This window comes from Agelaius tricolor, unplaced genomic scaffold, assembly GCF_023055355.1.
Source record: "Agelaius tricolor isolate 1412-34295 unplaced genomic scaffold, bAgeTri1.0.p SCAF_1, whole genome shotgun sequence".
Lineage (NCBI taxonomy): Eukaryota > Metazoa > Chordata > Aves > Passeriformes > Icteridae > Agelaius > Agelaius tricolor.
This window is the reverse complement of record NW_027269261.1, coordinates 74,320,326-74,339,028: the sequence shown is the minus strand read 5'-3', so window position 1 is coordinate 74,339,028 and position 18,703 is coordinate 74,320,326. Positions and strand designations below refer to the sequence as shown.

At 40.0% G+C, this 18,703-nt stretch overlaps 1 protein-coding gene across 1 annotated transcript; it reads left to right on the top strand.

Annotated features, from left to right (window-relative positions):
* Positions 1-3,597: 3,597 nt before the first annotated feature.
* TDRD15 (tudor domain containing 15) lies at positions 3,598-15,310 on the top strand. Its single transcript, XM_071440031.1, has 3 exons — positions 3,598-3,780; positions 4,961-5,030; positions 6,584-15,310. Exon 3 carries the CDS (start codon positions 6,589-6,591, stop codon positions 12,463-12,465), a length of 5,877 nt encoding a protein of 1,958 aa, XP_071296132.1. The 5' UTR covers positions 3,598-3,780; positions 4,961-5,030; positions 6,584-6,588; the 3' UTR covers positions 12,466-15,310.
* Positions 15,311-18,703: the final 3,393 nt, after the last annotated feature.

The window sequence follows — 18,703 nt, the reverse complement described above, 5'->3', positions numbered from 1 at the left end:
GAAACAATCTTAGCAAAACTAAGGACAGATCCCAGAATAGTTGTTGGTTTTTAAAAGTAGGATATTGGTGTAGCTTAATTCTCTCCCTGTGGGGAATGAAAGCAGTTATGATCCCTACATAATTATTTGTGAAGGTCAGGTGCTGCAAATGGGATTCATTCCAGTCAGCACACAGAACCAGTTCCATGAATGTTCAGCTCCTTAGTCACCCCAGGAGTCATTAAGGAGAAGATTAAGATCCAAACCTTCTCCTATTTCTACATTGGGGAGACACTCTCATCCTCTTGTAGTTTGTGCCTCCTGCCTTCCTTGGAAACAGGTGGTTACCTGATTTTGTTTTTTTGGTTTTTTTTTTTTCCCACATGGAATTCAGTAAGACTCACTTTTAAAACAAAACCCTAACAGAAGAGGCTGATAATTCCCCTCCTCCTTTTTATATGGTATCCTACAGCTTGCAGCCTTTATCTGCCATTTTTCTACTGCTCAAAGCAAACACATATTTACCACCAATCAAGAACAATTTAAGAAGTCTGCAGACTACTTTAAGTGTTTGGACTGGGTGATGAATGTCTACATTATCCAAAACCCATCCTTTGGGTACTATTTTTCAGTATGCTCCTCAGTTTTTGCAACAAATAAAAACTTTGCCTTATGTTCCCTTCCCTCAAAACCAGTTTTCCAAGATGTTGGAAATTAGCTAGAATGGTGATCAGGTATTATCTGAGCTCAAAAAGGTGCTCACTCATGCAGTACTATGTTCTACATCCTGGCAGGCAGCTGGCAGCAGAGCTTCATTTATGATATCCTGAAGAAAATTTTTACTTTCTTAATACTACACTTCATTCTTCCATAAGCACAGAAGGCTTTTTTAATTTAGGGTTTTATTAGCTATTTTAAAGCATTTACAGAATCACAGCAGAATTTTCCTGGTAAGAAAGTATTTCTGAGTGGACACAGATATATTTTGGAACACATCCTGTTCAGTAGTTTGATACAGACAAAGAACAACCTGAGGTTCACTTCTGAGGTTTTGTCTTAGTCAAGATTTGTTAAGAGAGTAGAGCCTCACATGACAAAATTACGTTTCAATTGCATTTTATTTTTATGAATGAAATATAAAAATTCCTTACTAAAGTTTGTTAACCTTCCAAACTGGATAAAACAGCAAAAATACTTAATGAGTTCCTCACAATAATGACAAGGAAGGAAAACATTGGGAATAGCAACATAAAATTTTCAAAGTTCAAGAAAGTGAAAAAGATGAAAACTCAGAGTTAGCCCCATTATTTTCATAGTACACAGCACTGGGAAAGCCCCTGAGATCTAGTATTAATCAATGTGGATTGTGTAGTTGCAGCAGCATTTTAAAACATCTGCAATTCAAATGTAAACACTGAGTAGGTTTTGCAAGTTTGCTGAAGTATTCGATAAGGATGTTCTGGGGTATTGCAACACTGATTTCTGCTTTGGGCTATTACATGCTTCCTGATTGCTTCCAATGACCTACAGTGACTCTTCATGGCTTGAATGTTATTGAAGAACCTCACTTCTGAGATTGGGCAGTCTTTTATGCCTACTTGACATTTTCCAATGTGGATATCAAGCCTGGGGGGAAAAAAAATAAAAATCATACAAATTCTGAGCAAAGAGTATCAAACACCACCCTCACCCCACCCCAGTGTCACAGAAGACATGTTCTCTCACCAGCTGTAATTATGTAAATTTCAAATAAATTTTGGAACAAACTCACAGTTAGCAAAAAAGTCCTTTTTTCCTTTCAGAAAATGCAAGAAAGCTCCAGCATCCTATTGTACCTGTCAGATTGTCTGGTTATAACTTCTGTTTTTCCCTCCCCACCATGTCCCCATCCTACATCCCAGCACAACCTCAGGCAAGCAGGACACACTTGCTCCACCATGGTTAAGGCATGCTGAAGGGAAATGGTGCATGATTTTAAAACCAGCTCAAGCTGCAAGATTACATTTCTGAGTGTTCTAGCCAGAAGGTCACTGTATTAGAGCTACCATCACCACTGTAATTTTAGTAGGAAAAAATGTAGGTGTCTCTGCCTTTAAAAAAAATGCAATGGTAGCACTCTGCCTTTAAGACTGACTTCAGCCTCAATTACCAAGAAAAACATAACCATACCCCACAGCCTGTTGTAGTATTTTATAGTCAGAAGTTCTGGACCTTATGCAGTACCTGAGGCTTCTGAATTTCCCAGTCTTAGGCAACCCTTTCCCTTCACAGTGTAGAGAATGCTAATACAATATAGAACCTTGGGTTTCAGATTTCAGGCTAATGTTCCCATCTTGCAAGAATCTAACTTCTTCAAAAGATCTGGTTTTATTTTCCCTCTCTTAACATGGTACAAATGAAACCCATTCTTACATAACTCTGACTAAGTAGGCTATGCATGTATAGTCTGATCATTGACACCAAGCAAAATTACAAAGATAAACTAGACATTTTACCCAAAAACATGAAATTGAAGTTCCATCAATGATAGACTTCTATAACCTTTATTCTGAGTAGCTCTTACAAATACTTGACCCTGATAAACACGATGGTTTACCCACAAAATCAAGGCTCCTGTAAATGTCAGGATTAATGCAAGTAGCTTCATACCACTTTAACCACATATTATACAGATTTTAATATAATAGCTGTCTTTGGGATACAGAGGACTGGCCACAAAAACTGACAAATTATACTATATCAAAATCAGTTAAAAGTAATTATAAACTGTATTACATCAAATTTATTGTGATTAATAATAATTTGCAAAAGTTAACACATAGCAAAGAAAACAAATAATTCCACAGCTACTCATAGCATTGGGGATTACTACATCTTCAAGTATTGCAAACCCAGCATTTATTTCTCTCTCTTTACTTTGCAAAGTGTAGCTATGGTGCAGCAATGCTGACATTTTGAGAAAACAAAGTGCAAAAACTGAAGATAAACCCTTACAAATTATTATCTACAGCTGAACTCTTTCTAGAGTTCTATCAGTTACAGACATAGCATCATGTTGATATTTAGAGGAGTATACTTCATATCAAGTTTTCTTGTTGTGATCACCTTAGCTTATACTCTTTGTAAAAACAACCCCCAAATAAAATCAAAAAGCAACACTGCCTCCAAGTCCCTAAGAAAAATAAAATCTGATGTACATGCAAAAACAAGTGGGGCAGCACTCTGCCCTCTGTTAAGATGTACTTTTCTCAGCCTAGAGCATTTCTTCTTGCTAATGGGAAAGAATAAGAGCTCTTATTAAATCCTCTTCGGGCAGCTCCAGTAACTTCTGTGACCCACGGGCACTTTTCTCACGTGATATCCTAAAAATATGACACCTGCAACATACAAAGGCAAAGGAAAAACAAGGAGAAGCAAGCACAAGAACAAACTAATAAAGCACAACTCGAGAAGAAAAGCGAACCAAGCCGCAGCGCCCGCGGGAAGGAGGCAGCGGGACTCGAACCCGCGGTCCCAGAGCTCACCCCGGGCTCTCCCGAGCTCCACCCCCGAGGCGCGAAAGTGCCGGGCGGTGCGGCTGCGCACGCGCGTTCTCGGGCAGCACGTTCCGGCCGCGCTTCGCGCCGCCATTTTGGGCGTGCGGCGCCGCCGGGTCCGGCTGGGTGCTGCTGCCCGCGGGCGGTGAGGCGGCTGCTGGAGGCTGCTGGAGGCTGCTGGAAGGCGCTGGGCTCCGCTCCCCCATCGCCTTGGGCGGCCGCAGCCTCTGTCTGTGCCCGCCTGCCCGTGCCCGGCTCCTCTTAGGTGAGTGCCGCGTCAGACAGCGCCGGCCAGAGCGCCTGCTTTGGAGCGCAGGCAGCTCAGCCTGTATCTTGTGTCTTGCATTTGGTTGCATTTAAAAGTCCTTTTGTTATGGCATGAATTGTCTTTAAGTTAGTGGTGCGTGATGGAACTCTGCGTTTTGATGGCTGAAATGTTGCAAGCAAATGCAAATGTGTGACCACTCCTGCTTAGGAAGTAGGTGGTGGGTGCCTGTGTGGTGTTCCTCTGACTGGTTTGGTTTTTTGAGCTTCAGTGAGGGAAGTATAGCCAGACTGTGATTTTAGGAGGGTGGATTCAGGTTTTTCAGTTTTGTGATTTTGCTTTCTGTAATCTTAAGATTGTAGTTCAGCTAAGTATGAGGAACTTTTCCACGGTGTGTTTATCAGGCAGGAGGAGGATTTAGAGAATTGCAGAATGGTTTGTGTTGGAAGGAGCTTCAAAGTTCATCCACTTTCAACCCTCCTGCCATGGGCAGGGACACCCTCTATTGGAGCAGGTTCCTCAGAGTGCCGTCCAACCTGGGCTTGAACACTTCCAGGGATGGGGCAGGCACAGCTTCCCTGCACAACTTGTTCCAGTGCTTCACCACCTTCACGATAAAGTATTTCTTTGCAATATCTCTTCTAAATCTACTCCCTTTCAGTTAAAAGACATTCCCCCCTTTTCTATTATTCCATGCCCTTGTAAAAGGTCGCTTTCCATCCCCTTTAGGTATTGTAGGGTACTATAAGCTTTCTGTGGAACTGTCCCTTTTTCAGGGTGAACAGCCCAACTCCTTTAGCCTGTCTCCATAGGAGAGGTGCTCCAGCCCTCTCATCATTTTTGTGGCCCCTTCTGAGCTCGCTCCAACAGGTCCATGTTCTTCCTGTGCTGGGGACCCCAGAGCTGGATGCAGCCCTGCAGCTGGGGTCTCGTAGGGCAGGGCAGAGGGACAGAATCGCCTCCCTGAGCCTGCCGCCCACGCTGCCTTTGATGCAGTCCAGGTTGTGTTTGATTTCCTGGACTGTGAGTGGGCAGTGCTGGCTCATGTTGAGCTTCTTATCGACAAAACCCCCAAAGACTGAGCACCCCTTTATCCTCAGGGGTGTTCTCAGTAGAAGTAGTACAAGAATTTAGTTGATGTGTATTTTTCTAATGATTTTTCTACCGTTTTTCCTCATAGAGAGATACGTATTTGTCAACTACTGGGCTGTGTTTTCTTTAGAAGATGTGTTACTAATGAAGGTGGAAAGGTGAGTAAACAGCAAAAGGCCATTTTGTCAACTGTAGAAATGTGGCTGTGTCAGTGTGATGCTGTTACTCAGACTGTGATAACAGACAAGCATTAATGCACAAATTGTCTTGTTTTGTTATGTGTTAGTGCAAAGAGAGCATAGTTTCAGTGAAGGGGGGAAAAAAAGGGAGCAGAGTTTCAGTCAGGCCCCTTCTAAAGTTTAAGTCTCTGTAGTGATCAAATGTTTCTTCCAGGCAGACAGGACCAATTCCTTAAGGCTGTTCGCTTGCATGAAAATCACCCAGATTTTCACTTTCTGTTACAGGGGAAGGTGGATAAAAGGGGTCTTGTTGAAGCAGGAATTTGTCAGATCTGAGTTTAATACTGCTTTTACTGGGAGGAGGCTTTTTTTTTTTTTGGTGTCCAGTGGTTTTGATTTTTTGGGTTTGTTTTTTTTGGTTGGTTTTAGAAGTTATGCATCCTTCATCCTTCTGCCCTACTGCTTTACAGTAGGGATGTTAATTTATTTATTAGAGGGAGTTTTTTGTGTGTTTTTTTTGTGGGAGGGGTTTAATTTTTTTTGTGAACTAGAATGATAGGGATCAGTATTTTTTCTGAAGACAGGTTATGTGTTCACTAGCTGCTTCATGTTTGGTTGTGATGAAAACTATCATGACAGTTTTACTAAAGATTTTTTGCAGGCTAAGGGGATCGCCCTAAATCCCTGTAGTTGAAACTGAAAGTTTAAGTTCCAGCTTTACATAAAAATTCATAAATGAAGGTTTTCTTTGTCCAGACTATCCTTGAGCATTTATCCACTGTGTTTGCATTTGATGTTGTCTACCTCAAATTACTTTGTTAGAACAGCAGTTCATTTAATGGAATTTTGCTTGATTAAATTATCATCATACACAGCCTTTTTAAACAGTGTGAAGTCACAGATTCACTAAATCATTGACCTATGAATTAAACTGGAAGTTGTGCTTCAAGACTGGATTACAGATCAGAAAAGTGTCTGATTGTTTTGAAGATACTTAAACTGTCACACTCGGAGTGTTGAGACCATACAAAACACAGCTGGCACAGTTGTTACTTGATGAGCAGTGTAGAAATGTTGCACATAGATGATAATCTCAGTATGTCCTTGCAGTTATGCGAACCTTAAATGTGCTATTGGTACAGACAGACAGAGTAAACAGTAGAGCATGGAGTTATAAATTGTCAGTGATTTAGGCAGAAAATGCAGGGTAAGTAGGGGATGGCTCCTTGGTCTTTTACATATTAAAAACAACATTTTGCTTGAAAATTAATCTCAGGTGATAAAAAAATCTGTTGCCACGGGAGCGAATCCAGAGGTAGTTTTTTTCATGTTACGTGAGCATGTCTTTTATAAGAGAATTGCATGGAGTGTATCCCAGTTGCCTAAAACATGACATTCTTAAATGTTTAGTATATGTTTTAGCCAGAATTTTAATATGCTGTTAAACCATTTTGAAAACAAATGTCATGTAAGGAATTGGAAAGAAAAAATACAGAAAATTATCAAGATGATCATTCTCTTTTTCTTTGCAGACAGGATGGAATCTCTGACTCCTTCACCAGACTCAGTAGATAAGAAATTGAAGATAACTCATGTAGAATGCCATCCTGAGTGCTTGGTTATAGTGTTCCAGGCTCAGTACAACATAGGATGTGAGCTTGACTATTTCATACTACAAAATGAAATACAGCGTGTGTTCAAAGTAAAAGATGATGTCTGTGTTGGTGGATCTTGCTTGGTGGAAGACACAGAAGGAGAATGGCATAGAGGAAGAGTTCTGAGAAAAAAAGGGAATATCTGTGAGACTTTTCTTATAGACACTGGACATGTGTTGGCTGTTGAGGAAACACATCTTGCTGCTGCTAGTGATAAATTGTTTCAGCTGCCTCCAAAGGTGGTTTTGGGTGTTTTTGCAAGCATACTTCCTCTGGGAGAAAGATGGGGTCCAAAAGCTGTTAACTATTTTTCATCTCTGGTAGGATTACAGATCACTGGTCATGTGAAGGCTGTTACACCATATCAGCTGTTTATTCTAGAAGTGCCTAAGATTATTACTGATGTTCTTGAACTGCAGCTAGGTAAATTTATTGATGGAGATTCATTTTGTCTTGTTGTAGAAACTTTAAGAGCATTGCCCCAAGGAATGCTTTGTAAGAGAATGCCACAACTGTTGACACAGAAGTATCCCTTCAGGGAGTTACTTACCTTAAATAATTCTGAGAAACCAACAGATTTTTGGCATGTTCCAGATCAACTCTTTCCATGTCTACCTGTTGGCAGTAAAGAAAATGTAAAAATAACTGGTGCAGTAAGCCCAAATAAATTTTACTGTCAGATACAGAAATGGCAGAAAGAGCTGGAATGTTTGACAGGAGCTATGCATTTGTACTATGAAGCTCTTGTTGGAGAAAATACCACCTCTTGTGATAGTTTCGGGCTGCTCTGTGCTGCCAAGAGGCAAAACGGACAGTGGCATAGAGGAGTGATAAAACAACTTCTCTCTGACCATGTGGAGGTCTGGTTTATGGATTTTGGCATTATTGAAGCTGTGCCACCTAGTTGTATTCGAAAACTGAAAGCTGAGTTCATGACATTACCAATGATTTCATTTCCATGTACGCTGTCTTGTTTTGGTAGTCAGGATGAAGCAGTAGTAAAATTTCAGCTCAAGGAACTTACACAAGCCTTAATAGGACAAACTTCTGTGTGTGTCCAAGTTGATTTGTACAATAACACCGAACGCTTGTATTATATAACGCTGCAGAAACAAAATCTTGGAACAAATGCTGAGCATCCAGAAGACCAGAATGAGACAGCTGCACTGTGTGTCTCGCTTTTGGAAACAAAACCCAGAAGTGTCACACTAAACCACAAACCAAGTCCTGAGAGAAATTCGTCTAAGAATTACTCTGGAAACAAAGATAAAAAAGCCTGCTTACCTGAACGGGACATTTCTTTCTCCAGCCACTGCAAGAGAGTAGAGATGCAAATGAACTCTTTTTATGGAGCTTTTGTAGTATATGTCGTAAATCCATCTGACTTTTGGATTCAAACTTGTAGATACCAGAATGAGTTTCACACCTTGATGAAAAACATTGCCTGCACATACAGTCAGTGTAGAGATGATGAGATGGTCCTTAAAAAGCCAGAACCGGGGTTGCTATGCTGTGCCCGGTATAGCAGGGATGGGTGTTATTACCGGGGTGTTGTCACAAAAGTGTTTCGTGTTAGCATTATGGTTTACTTTTTGGATTTTGGAAATACAGATACTATACCTTGTCACTATGTGAAAACATTGCTTCCCGAGTTTTCTGATTTACCAGCTTTAGCTGTGTGTTGTTCCCTTGCTTGCACATTTCCTGTTGATGGTGTGTGGGTCAAAAAAGAAACTGATTTCTTTAAAAATGTGGTGTTGAACAAACCACTGCTGCTTCATGTTGTTGGAAAGCAAAACAACAAGTACGTTGTTAATGTGCAGTGTCATACTGGTTTCCTGCAAGGAAACGTTGCCACGTGCATGGTTCAAGCTGGTTATGCTGAATATCGCCTGAAGCCACCAGAGCCTGTTGTAAAGGCAGCAAAAAAGCGGCACAGCGGAAATCACCTCAAATGTAAAAAAGAAAAAATCAATGCAGAGAGCACCAGTAATATTTGCAAAAATAAGGTATCTGGAAATGGAGACATGGTTCAGAAGGAAAAATCATTAAATGTGCCACCAGTGCCTAGAGAATCTGTTGTGCCATCCTGTTCAGGAGAAGGTGCTGTCTCTAAAATGCATAGGTTGGTATGTGAGGAAAAATTAGTTTATAAGGAGCTTGTGTTTAAACCAGGAACTGTTCATGAAGTGGTGTGTTCTTGCATCTTTTCCCCAGCAGATTTTTCATGTCAACTGCAAAGCAAACTGCCAGAGCTAAATAACTTAATGGGAAAAATTCAGACATATTATAAAGATCATACCACTCCCTACAAAACTGGACAGGCTGCCTGTGTTGTTAAGTATCCCAAAGATGGGAAGTGGTACAGAGCAACTGTTGTGCAGGAGGTATCCACAGATGAAGTTGATGTGGTTTTTGTAGACTATGGTTATCAGGAAAGAGTTTCACTTAAAGATGTACAGGGTGTTCTTCCAGATTTCCTAACTCTTGAGAGTCAAGCATTTCGATGTGGACTTAAAAATGTAGTCTTACAAACTGACTCAATCAATTGGTCTGAAGAAGTGCATCGACAATTTGAAGACTTCATTTCTTCTTCTAGAGGACCACTGACTTGCACCATTTATGCTCTTGTTCTTCTGAGCCCCAGCTGTTTATGCAATGTAGTTGACTTACAGACTCCACTTAATAGTGTAGAAGAACTCCTCAGAGAACATGGTCTCACCCAGCCTGAATGTGTTGGACTGAGAAACCTTTCATGTTTGGGTTCTTTGTACAGTTTTTGCTATTCTTCTTTTAATATAAAAGTTGGAAGTGAGGAGGAGGTTTATATAACTCACATAAATAGTCCTTCAGAATTCTATTGTCAGCTTAACCGCAACTCTGAAACTCTTGAGGCATTGATGAAGAAGGTTAGTGACGTAAGTCAAATGTCAAGTAATGTAAATTATCATGGCAATGCACGACTGTGTATAGCCAAATATGTGGAAGATGGTCTCTTTTACAGAGCTTTGGCTTTTCCTGTGGAATCAACGTCCTTTCTGTTGGTTGACTATGTGGATTTTGGAAATAGGAGTATGGTGGAGAGAGACCAGTTGATGCCTATTCCAGATTCTGCCACTGACCTACTATTCACACCCATGCAAGCTATTAAATTCTGTCTGTCAGATCTTAGGGGGGCAAAATTTCCAGCAAGAATTACTACGTGGTTTGTGAAAACATTCCTTGGTAAACTGCTGAAGGCTGTAATTTTATCCAGAGAACCAGATGGAAAGGCTGTTGTGGAGTTGTATGATGGACAGCTCAAAGTAAGTCAGAAAATTAAAGAAAAGGTATTGGCAGAGTTGGCACAGCAAAGCCATACGGAACAATTTAGAAGTAATGAAGGAGGGATATGTCACATGGAAGATGACAAAGAAACTAATAAAGTTAGTGTTAAAGATCCTGAAATACTTAAATTGAAAACTGAAGTGAAATGCCAAGCCTATGATGAGTATTTCCAGGCAGATACTGGTGAGAATTTTGGAGATGAAGAGCAGACTGCATGTAGCACACCAAATTTGTGTAGTGGATTCTCAAAACAGCAGACTTTACACAACAGCAAAGAGCAAAGTTTTAGAAATACTTTCAGTGCTCTTCTGGAGAAAGGAGAGGAACCTTGGATTGGACAACCTGCTTCTCACTCCCTCTCTTATTCTGCTTTACATTTAAAGGAAATAACTGTAAATGCTCTCTCTGAATCTCAGAATGAAAGACCAAATTGTACAGGTCAACAGGAAGGGAGTCATAAAAATACACCTACATTAAGCAGCCTTCCTCAACGTGATATCCAGGTGAATACTGAAGTAGCAGGTTATATTTCTCATATGAATAGTCCATCAAGTTTCTATGTTCACTTTGCAGAGGATGAAAACTTAATAATAAAATTAGCAGATGATTTGAATGAAAGCTTGGAGAATAGAGGTTGGGAAAATTGCTTAAATGAGCTCATGGTAGGGGATCTCATTGTTGCAGAGCACGATGCTGATTGTTTTTACTATAGAGCAGTTATTAAAACTCTGAAATCGGGAAACTCCTATGAGGTAGAATTTATTGACTATGGTAATACTGCAGTTGTAAGTTCGTCAAAAATCTGCAGGATTCCAGAAAAGTTCTTAACTCTGCCAAGGTTTAGTGTTCATTGTTTCCTTAGCAGTGTAAAAAGTGTTCCTGGGGAAAGCTGGACTAAAGAAAGTGCTGCATGTTTTGCAAGAACAGTAAGTGACAAGCCGGTAGCTTGCAAGTTCTTACAGCAGCATGGAGAAAAATGGGAAATAGATGTAATATGTGATGGAAAGTCTTTGTCTAACAGCCTTTTGCATAAAATAGACAACATAAGGTGGAATAGCACGTGGGTATTGTCTTTGGAAAATAAGCCTAAACAAGATGGTAATCCTCGAAAGTCTAAGAACAGTTTAGGTGGCCAAAAAAAAACAAAGGCTTCTGAGATGAAAAATATTTCTGTAAAATCCTTAAGTCTCCTTCATCAGGTTTTAAATTCTGGACAAGTAGAAGCAGCAGAAGTAGTTAATATTTCAAAGAGTGGAGAATTTTATGTACAGTTACTTAAAAATCTGCAAATACTACATGAGTTAAATGTAATGCTTGACAAAGAAGCACAAAGAAGTGATTTGATTAGAGTGGATGACATTGAACAGGGTCTGGAATGCATTACACAATCTGAAAGGAACTTAAAATGGAATCGATCAAAAGTGATAAAGAAATTTGTCAGGGAAAAGTTAATGCTAGTTTTTTTCATGGATTATGGCACGTGTGAGATGGTGTCCTTAAATAATGCAAAGATGCTCAGTGATGAGATTAAGAGGATTCCTAGACAAGCTGTTTATTGTAGGTGGATTTGTTTTAAAAACCTGAAGAAAATTCACTTAGACCATGTAGTAAATGCACTTCTAGATTGTGAAATAAGGATCTTGTTTTTGAGATACTTGAAATCATCTGATATCTGGGAGGTAGATATTTTAGTAGGACAAGTTACACTTCAGGAGTATTTGAACCAGCTCTTAAGTCATTGTTGGACAATTGTTGGACCAGAAAAATGGACCAATACAAACTGTAAGGAGTTTGATACATCACTCAAGATAAATTCAGTCATGTGGATGCTGCTGCGTAGTGGCAGAACATATCCTGGGTGTGCAACTGCCGTTACTGATCCTTCAAACTTCAGCATCCAGTTTGAAATCTTCTTTGATTGCATGCAAAACTTGTCCTTGCTGCTCTCTGACCTTCCTGACAACTTGCCAGCTCTGCCAGAAGAACTTGTGATACCTGGTGCTAGCTGCTTGATCGAGTTTGGGCAGGAAGCAGAGTGGTACAGGGCAGAAATTAGTGAAGTAACAGATCAGTCTGTTGTTCTTACGTTTATTGATTATGGCTTTCTGAAGACCATACCTTATTCTGAGATCCATAAACTTAAAGTTGTTCCAGAAAGTCTGTTATACTTGCCACGCTTGGCACACTCTTGCTCTTTGCATGATACAGTTCCTGGGAAGGGGGAACATTGGAGTGAGGAAGCTATACTTCTGTTTCAGCAGCTTCTTCATAAACCAGGTCTGATATTTCATTTTATCCACTATGGCTCTGAAATGAAGTTAGAGGTGGATGTTTTGTGGGAAGATAGCAATCTGTCTGATGCCTTAATTGCTGCAGGCCACGCAGTCTGCTCTCACAGTAGGTGCTGTCCCATTGCAGTTGACAGACTCTAATCAGAAAAAAGAATTGCAAGTGAAGTGGCCAGATTCTAGTTACTATGCTTCCCTTTGTGAACTAGTATAATTATGATAACAGTTCTGATTTTGCTGACAGAAATCGGGCAAAGAAGAGAAACCAAAAAGCCTTTTGAAGCACAGCATTAGCTATAAAAAGTTTCAAAGAAGAGAGTGTGATAAAGTGGCTGCTGGAATACCATTAACAAAGGATCTGAGTTTACAACACTGAAAGGAAGGAAAACCTACAAAAGATGGACAGTACTGTGAGGATGGGATTTTTTCAGCATTATGATGACAAGAGAAGTTATCATAACACGAAGTAAATCTGCTACCAGAAGCACTGGTTGAGGCTTGTGATTCTGATGTTCTGCAGTCTGGAAGGACAGTGTGTGAAGCTACTGTCAAAGAATGAATTGAATGATCAGTAGGTTGCAGTTAGAAAAGCACTACTTCAAAGCAAAATAACCCAAACAGCCTTTTTGTTGGAATGCTCTCAAAGTTTTTGTATGTATAGATATAATCTTTATTTGCAGTAACATCTGGTTTAGAGGGTGATGTTTCCATGTTTTGGATGTTCAGAAAACAAAGATGCCAGACATTTTCTTTGGTTCTGATTCCGGAGTTTCCATGTGAGAAAAGTTTCAATGTTCACAATGATTAATCCAAAAACAGGGATCCCCATTTATGGGAGAGACATGCATTAGGTTGTTTTCAATTAGTTCTTGGTGTAGAGATGCTATTGCCCCTTCTGAATGTTCTCTTAGTATCTGAGTTGCATCATTTTGGGATTTTTTACTCTGCCAAGCATGTGTTCCACTGATACTTCTCCTTCATCCTCCTCCCCATCAGAATGAAGAGAGGGGCTTTTCTCTGAGTGCTTAGTCAATACACTGTAAAGTCAAAATATTGTTTATATTTTAAAGGGGAACATTCAGAACCTTATATTTTTTTTTCCTTTGTGGGAGGAAGAAATTTCAAAACTGAAAAGTGATGGTAGTACTGTGTATCTTAGCGGGGTAGTTTTTTTCAGTATCTAGTCTTAAATGGTAAGAATTTGTCTGTTTTTCTGATATATTTGTTTATTTATTTTACTTTTTGCTCTTACCTCCTTCCTCTGTTGTTTGGACAAAGTATGAAGTGTCCTGAAGCAATGAGGGGTTTCCTTTGTGTGCTCTGTGATAGTTTGAATTTCAGTGAGAAAATGAATACAGCCCTAATGGTAGACAGCATATCTTATGCATCTCTAGAAGTAAACAAGATTTAACAACACACATGCCCTTTGCCCCCCAGTCCCCCCCTCCCACCCCCTCCATATCACGATGTATTTAATTCATGTGAAAACCTGAAAGCTTTATCTGGAAAACAGATTTTTTTTTTTTTTTTCAGTAAGAGAGACTTGTCTGGGAAAGTCAAATAAGAGGTGAGCCAATGCCAGCTGATCTTTACAAGGTTCACTCTGCTGGTGAACTATTCTTGAAGCTTAGATTATTTTCATAGTACAAGTGAAAAGTGCCCATTACTAACAAATCAGAAAATGTGTAAGATAAAATTGCTCAAGTAAATACTACTTAAAATATCAGTAATGCTATGTTAATATAGTGATTAAAAAAAAGGGGTGGGGGTTGTAACCATTTTTGATTGTTTTCTTTATGTTGCATTGTTTCTTTATATTTCAGAATTTCAAGGTTTTCCTGCTAAAATTGTAAGCTTACCTGGCACATTCTTTGTCAATAGTTAGACATACTGCTGGCTGTTAGTATAAAACACAAAAGTTGTATTGTGCAACATTACTCATGTTGAGTGATGACTTTACACTTGCTGTGCTGGTTCATTGTAGTGCCACCTAGAGGCACTGACACTTACATATTAATTAACACTGATTCTAATTTCTGGCTGTGTTTCAGTTGGAAAAGTAGGATCTTGGGCATCTGTTCTTTTTAAAAATCATTTGGATACCCTAAGTGCAGACATGTTGTGTACAGTAATACACAACTTGCATATTTTAAGTAGGTTAATTTTTTGCTTATGTATATTGTGCTTTAACTTGTATGTAGTTGTAGAATATTGCTTCTCTAATGTTCCAAAATGGAGCCTAGAAATGATGTATGAATAAGAAAAGAAATAAACAGCTGTGTGTACTATTTTTATGTTTCGCAATTTGCAAATGTTAGATTTATTTGCAAGAACGTGTGTTTTGTTTTCAACTTGTAATGAGACTAGCTCGTGATAGTAATTCTTTTACTGAAGGTCTGATACTCAAAATGCTTCAAGTAAAAATCAGATAATTGAAAGTATTTCAGGATTATACTGCATCTGTAAATATAAAGAATGTCTTGTTGCCTCTGTTGATGCTGATTTTCAGTAGTGCATTACAAGGATGTGTTATGATTGTTAGATTAAGTTGCTGGGAAGTCTGGCTGTGTATTTTATGCCCAGTCTTTTTTTCTCTGGTGTGTAACTCTGCTGTTAAAACATTTTTCTTGTAAGGAGAATCTATGCTCAGAACCTAGTTGGAAGAAGTTGTCAATTATTTAGGATGTAGAAGTTTAGGTATGTTTTCCTATTTGTTCTTGAATGAGCATAGTGCTGAACAAATGCAGTACTTTCTGTAGTAGTAATTTTTTTGCTGAAATTTAATTAGAAAGTAATGCTTATATTTTTATATTTTTATATTTATTTATACTGTATCATTGATGACTGTGATTATTTTTAATCCACAAAAGTGATAGAGAACCAGTTTCATTTCTTTGGAATTCAAAACTTTCATGTGTATACTGCCTTTTTGTCATCAATAAAATGAATGCTAAAAATAATAAATAAAATGCATATCTCCTCTGTGTAACTTGCCCTGCCTAAGATATTCTGAAGTTTTCTGTGACCTTTGCTGCTAGTGAATGCATTGGAAAATATCTGAAGCTACATAAGTATGTATTGCATGGACTTCTAAGTGGATGTACCTCTTGCTGATTTTGCTGAACATTTTTGGCTGATTTAGGAGTAACTTTGCATTACCTCCAGAGGAAATGTGCCACCAGAACCAACTTGAGCCACCAGAAATTGTGGGCCTGAGAGTTGGAGACAAGATCCTGGAGTATTCATGTAGGAAGAGAGGCAAAGAAGGAAAAGGCGTCACTGGCGGGTAGGAGATGGGTGGTTCAGGTGCTTTGAAAGGGGTGAATAGTTATTGAATGTTTGTATGAGTCAAGCACCATAGAAGTGTAAGCTTTCAGGCAGAAATTGATGCTTTAGTGCTAAACTAGTGTGTTAAGATTAGTTTTCAGTAAAACATTAGGAAATCAAGTGGGAGTGTAGTGTTCGAGGAACAGCTCCTACAAACTAACAAATTATCATCAGTTTCATAAAGGCAAATTCAGGGGTGGAAAAGAGCCTTTGACAGTGCTTTTAATTGCTTGTAATGTCTGCAGAGGACTGTGTGTGCATGCTTGAGGGTGTTGTGTTAGCTGCAGACCGAGGTCTGGGGACACGTTTCACTCTTGCACAGACAACTGCACTTCCTGCCCTTGCTTCTTTGCTGCCCCTGTGCCTTTGCCCACATTCCTCCCAAATAAACAGCCTGTCCCAAATGTAATGGATGCATCTGGCCATGATGCCTGCATCTGAAATAGTGGACTTGGGTCCACAGACAACACAATAACTAAGGGCTAATCTGAGCCATAGTGCTGGTCAAGGCTGGACTCAAACCAGGTCTGGAAAAAACTAACTGCTGTCATTGCTATGCAGTTAAGTCTATGAGTCAGTTATCTCACTCCACATAAGTGGAGAGGAGTGGAAAGCCCAGGGCCTGTTGAGGCTGCATGCCAGGATTGCCTCTTGAGTAGGGACCTCTCTCCTGGTTACTGCTCAAGGCTGGGAGATTGCTTCCTGCAGCAGCTTCTCAGTAAGTGAATAATAGCATGTTGAACTTTGGAATCTTAGCTATGTGATACAAAGGCTTGATTGTGCACGTGCAAGCCTTTAGACATAAACCATTGACCAAGGCTGAGATTAAGGCTGGATCCAGCTACAGCTAAACTCCCTTCTGAGAGGGAGTTGGAAAGCGGGGGGGTCCCTTTCTGAGGCCCATGACTCAACAGTAGGGTCTCCCTGTCAGGTCTGTCTGACTCTGATCTCTATGCAGTAAATAATCAAGGATATCTTGTCGTCAGATTTTGTTAAATCACTCTTAAATTGTCAAATGTTTTTTATCTGTAAACATTTTACTTCTGCTTTCTTAAAAGTGAAGTGCATCACTCTATCTGGAATAAGGAAGCAATGGAGTAGTTGTCCATGAAGTTTTTACATTATACCAAGTTGTAAGAACCAGCTGATAGACACCTTAAGGACCACAGGCAGCAATCCAGAGGGAGAGGATGGAGAAGCAGGTCAGTAGAAACACAATGAAATGTATCAGGAACAAATGGCCATACATTAAAATGAAAGGTTTAGGCTGGAAAGCACGATCTTTTCAGAATAAGGACAGTCATGTGTTGCAGAAGGTTGCCCAGAGAGATACACAAGCTCATCCTTGGTATTTCATTTTGTATCTATCACCCAACTGGATAAAGTTCTGAGAAACCTGGTCTGAGCACACAGATGATCCAGTTCAGGGCAGGAGGTTAAGGGAACTCTAGAGGTGTACCTCTCTTCACTTGAATTTCCCTGTTACTGCTGCAGCTACTCTTTGTACCTTAGGAATATCCAAAGCCTTGCTTTGACTACTCAGAAGAGGTCAGGGTACTTCTTCCCTGGCAGATTGTGTTGTTTCCCACTTACAGACAGCTCCTGTGTAGACACTGCAAAGTGTATGTGCTACATGCAGGTACAAGAAGAGGGCAGAAAAGATTTCTTCCTCAGAAAGCCAAGGAGTTGTCTCCAGATCCTTTCTGAGTAGTCCTGAGGAACAGGGATTCCCAAAAAAAACCTAGCTCTGATAATGTAAAAAGCTTTACTTGGCTGATTTGAGAGTAGGAATAGCAGAGGCTGGGAAATCTGCTCCAATTACAGCTGGGAATAATTTTTAGCATCCAATGTGTGCAGGGCAGCAGGAAACACTTGACTTGAGAGAAGTTTGTGGTATCAGCTTGACTGCTCTCCTGATTGCCCCAGGAGGTGTATGTATGGTGGCAGTGTCCTTAAAGGCACACATTGATGTGGTGCTGCTCCTGCCTGTGTGTGGGAGGTGGATTGTTCTGATGGATCCTGGGAGCTGCACTGGCACCTGCTGGCCCTGTGGTTGCTCCTGGTGTACCTGCCGAGGTCACCCCAGCCTTAAATGTCTTGTAAGTGAGGATCTCTCTGCTTATGTTCTGAGAAATGGTGAAACCTGGAGCAGAACATCCAGCTCTCCACTCTTCAGCACAGGAAAGAGATAGGCCTGTTGGAGCAGGTCCAGAGGAGGCCATGAAGATGCTCAGAGAGCTGCAACACCTCACCTCACCTGTGGAGACAGGCTGAGAGAGCTGGGGTTCAGCTGGGATAAGGAAAGGCTGAATGGGAACTTTATAGCAGCCTTCCAGTACCTGAAGCATAAAAATGATCAGGCTGGGGAGAAATGTTTTAGCAGGTCCTGTTGCAATAGGGCAAGTTCTAAACTAAAAGAAGGTAGACCTAGAGTCATACAAGGAAAAGGTTTATTGCAAAGGGAGTGGTGAAACACTGGCACAGTTTGCTCAGAGAGGTGGTGGATGCTCCGCCCCTAGAAACATTTAAGAGCAGCTTGGACATGGCTCTGGGCAACCTAATCCAGTTGAGATGTTCCTGCAGGGGGATTGGACTAGATGAGCCTTAAAGGTCTCATGATGATTAGGCAGAGTAGGATAAAAAGGTTGGAGATGCTATTTTAAGGGACACCTGATATAAGAAGCTGTTTGGTGGTGAATTCCTGTTATCTGCAGAGAAATAGATACTGAATTTGTGGCTGGCTATTCAAAAGCACCTAAAAATGCACATTTCCACTAATGATCTCTAAATTTCTGTTTCTCAACTGTTTACACACAGTTTAAAATCTCCTCCTTTTTTTTATTTCTTTCAACGATCAATTTTTCCAGCATAATAAACATTGTGAAACAAAATCATGGAAATATTTAGTCAGCTCTGAACTGACTTTAGGGACAGCTATCTTGATTCCTGCAGTTTTAATAAGAAAGTTTCTAGGGCTACTGTGTCTAGATCTGCATAATGAAGGAATTAAAATGGTGATTGCAGCATAATTTTTAGTGAGCAGTAAACATTAGGA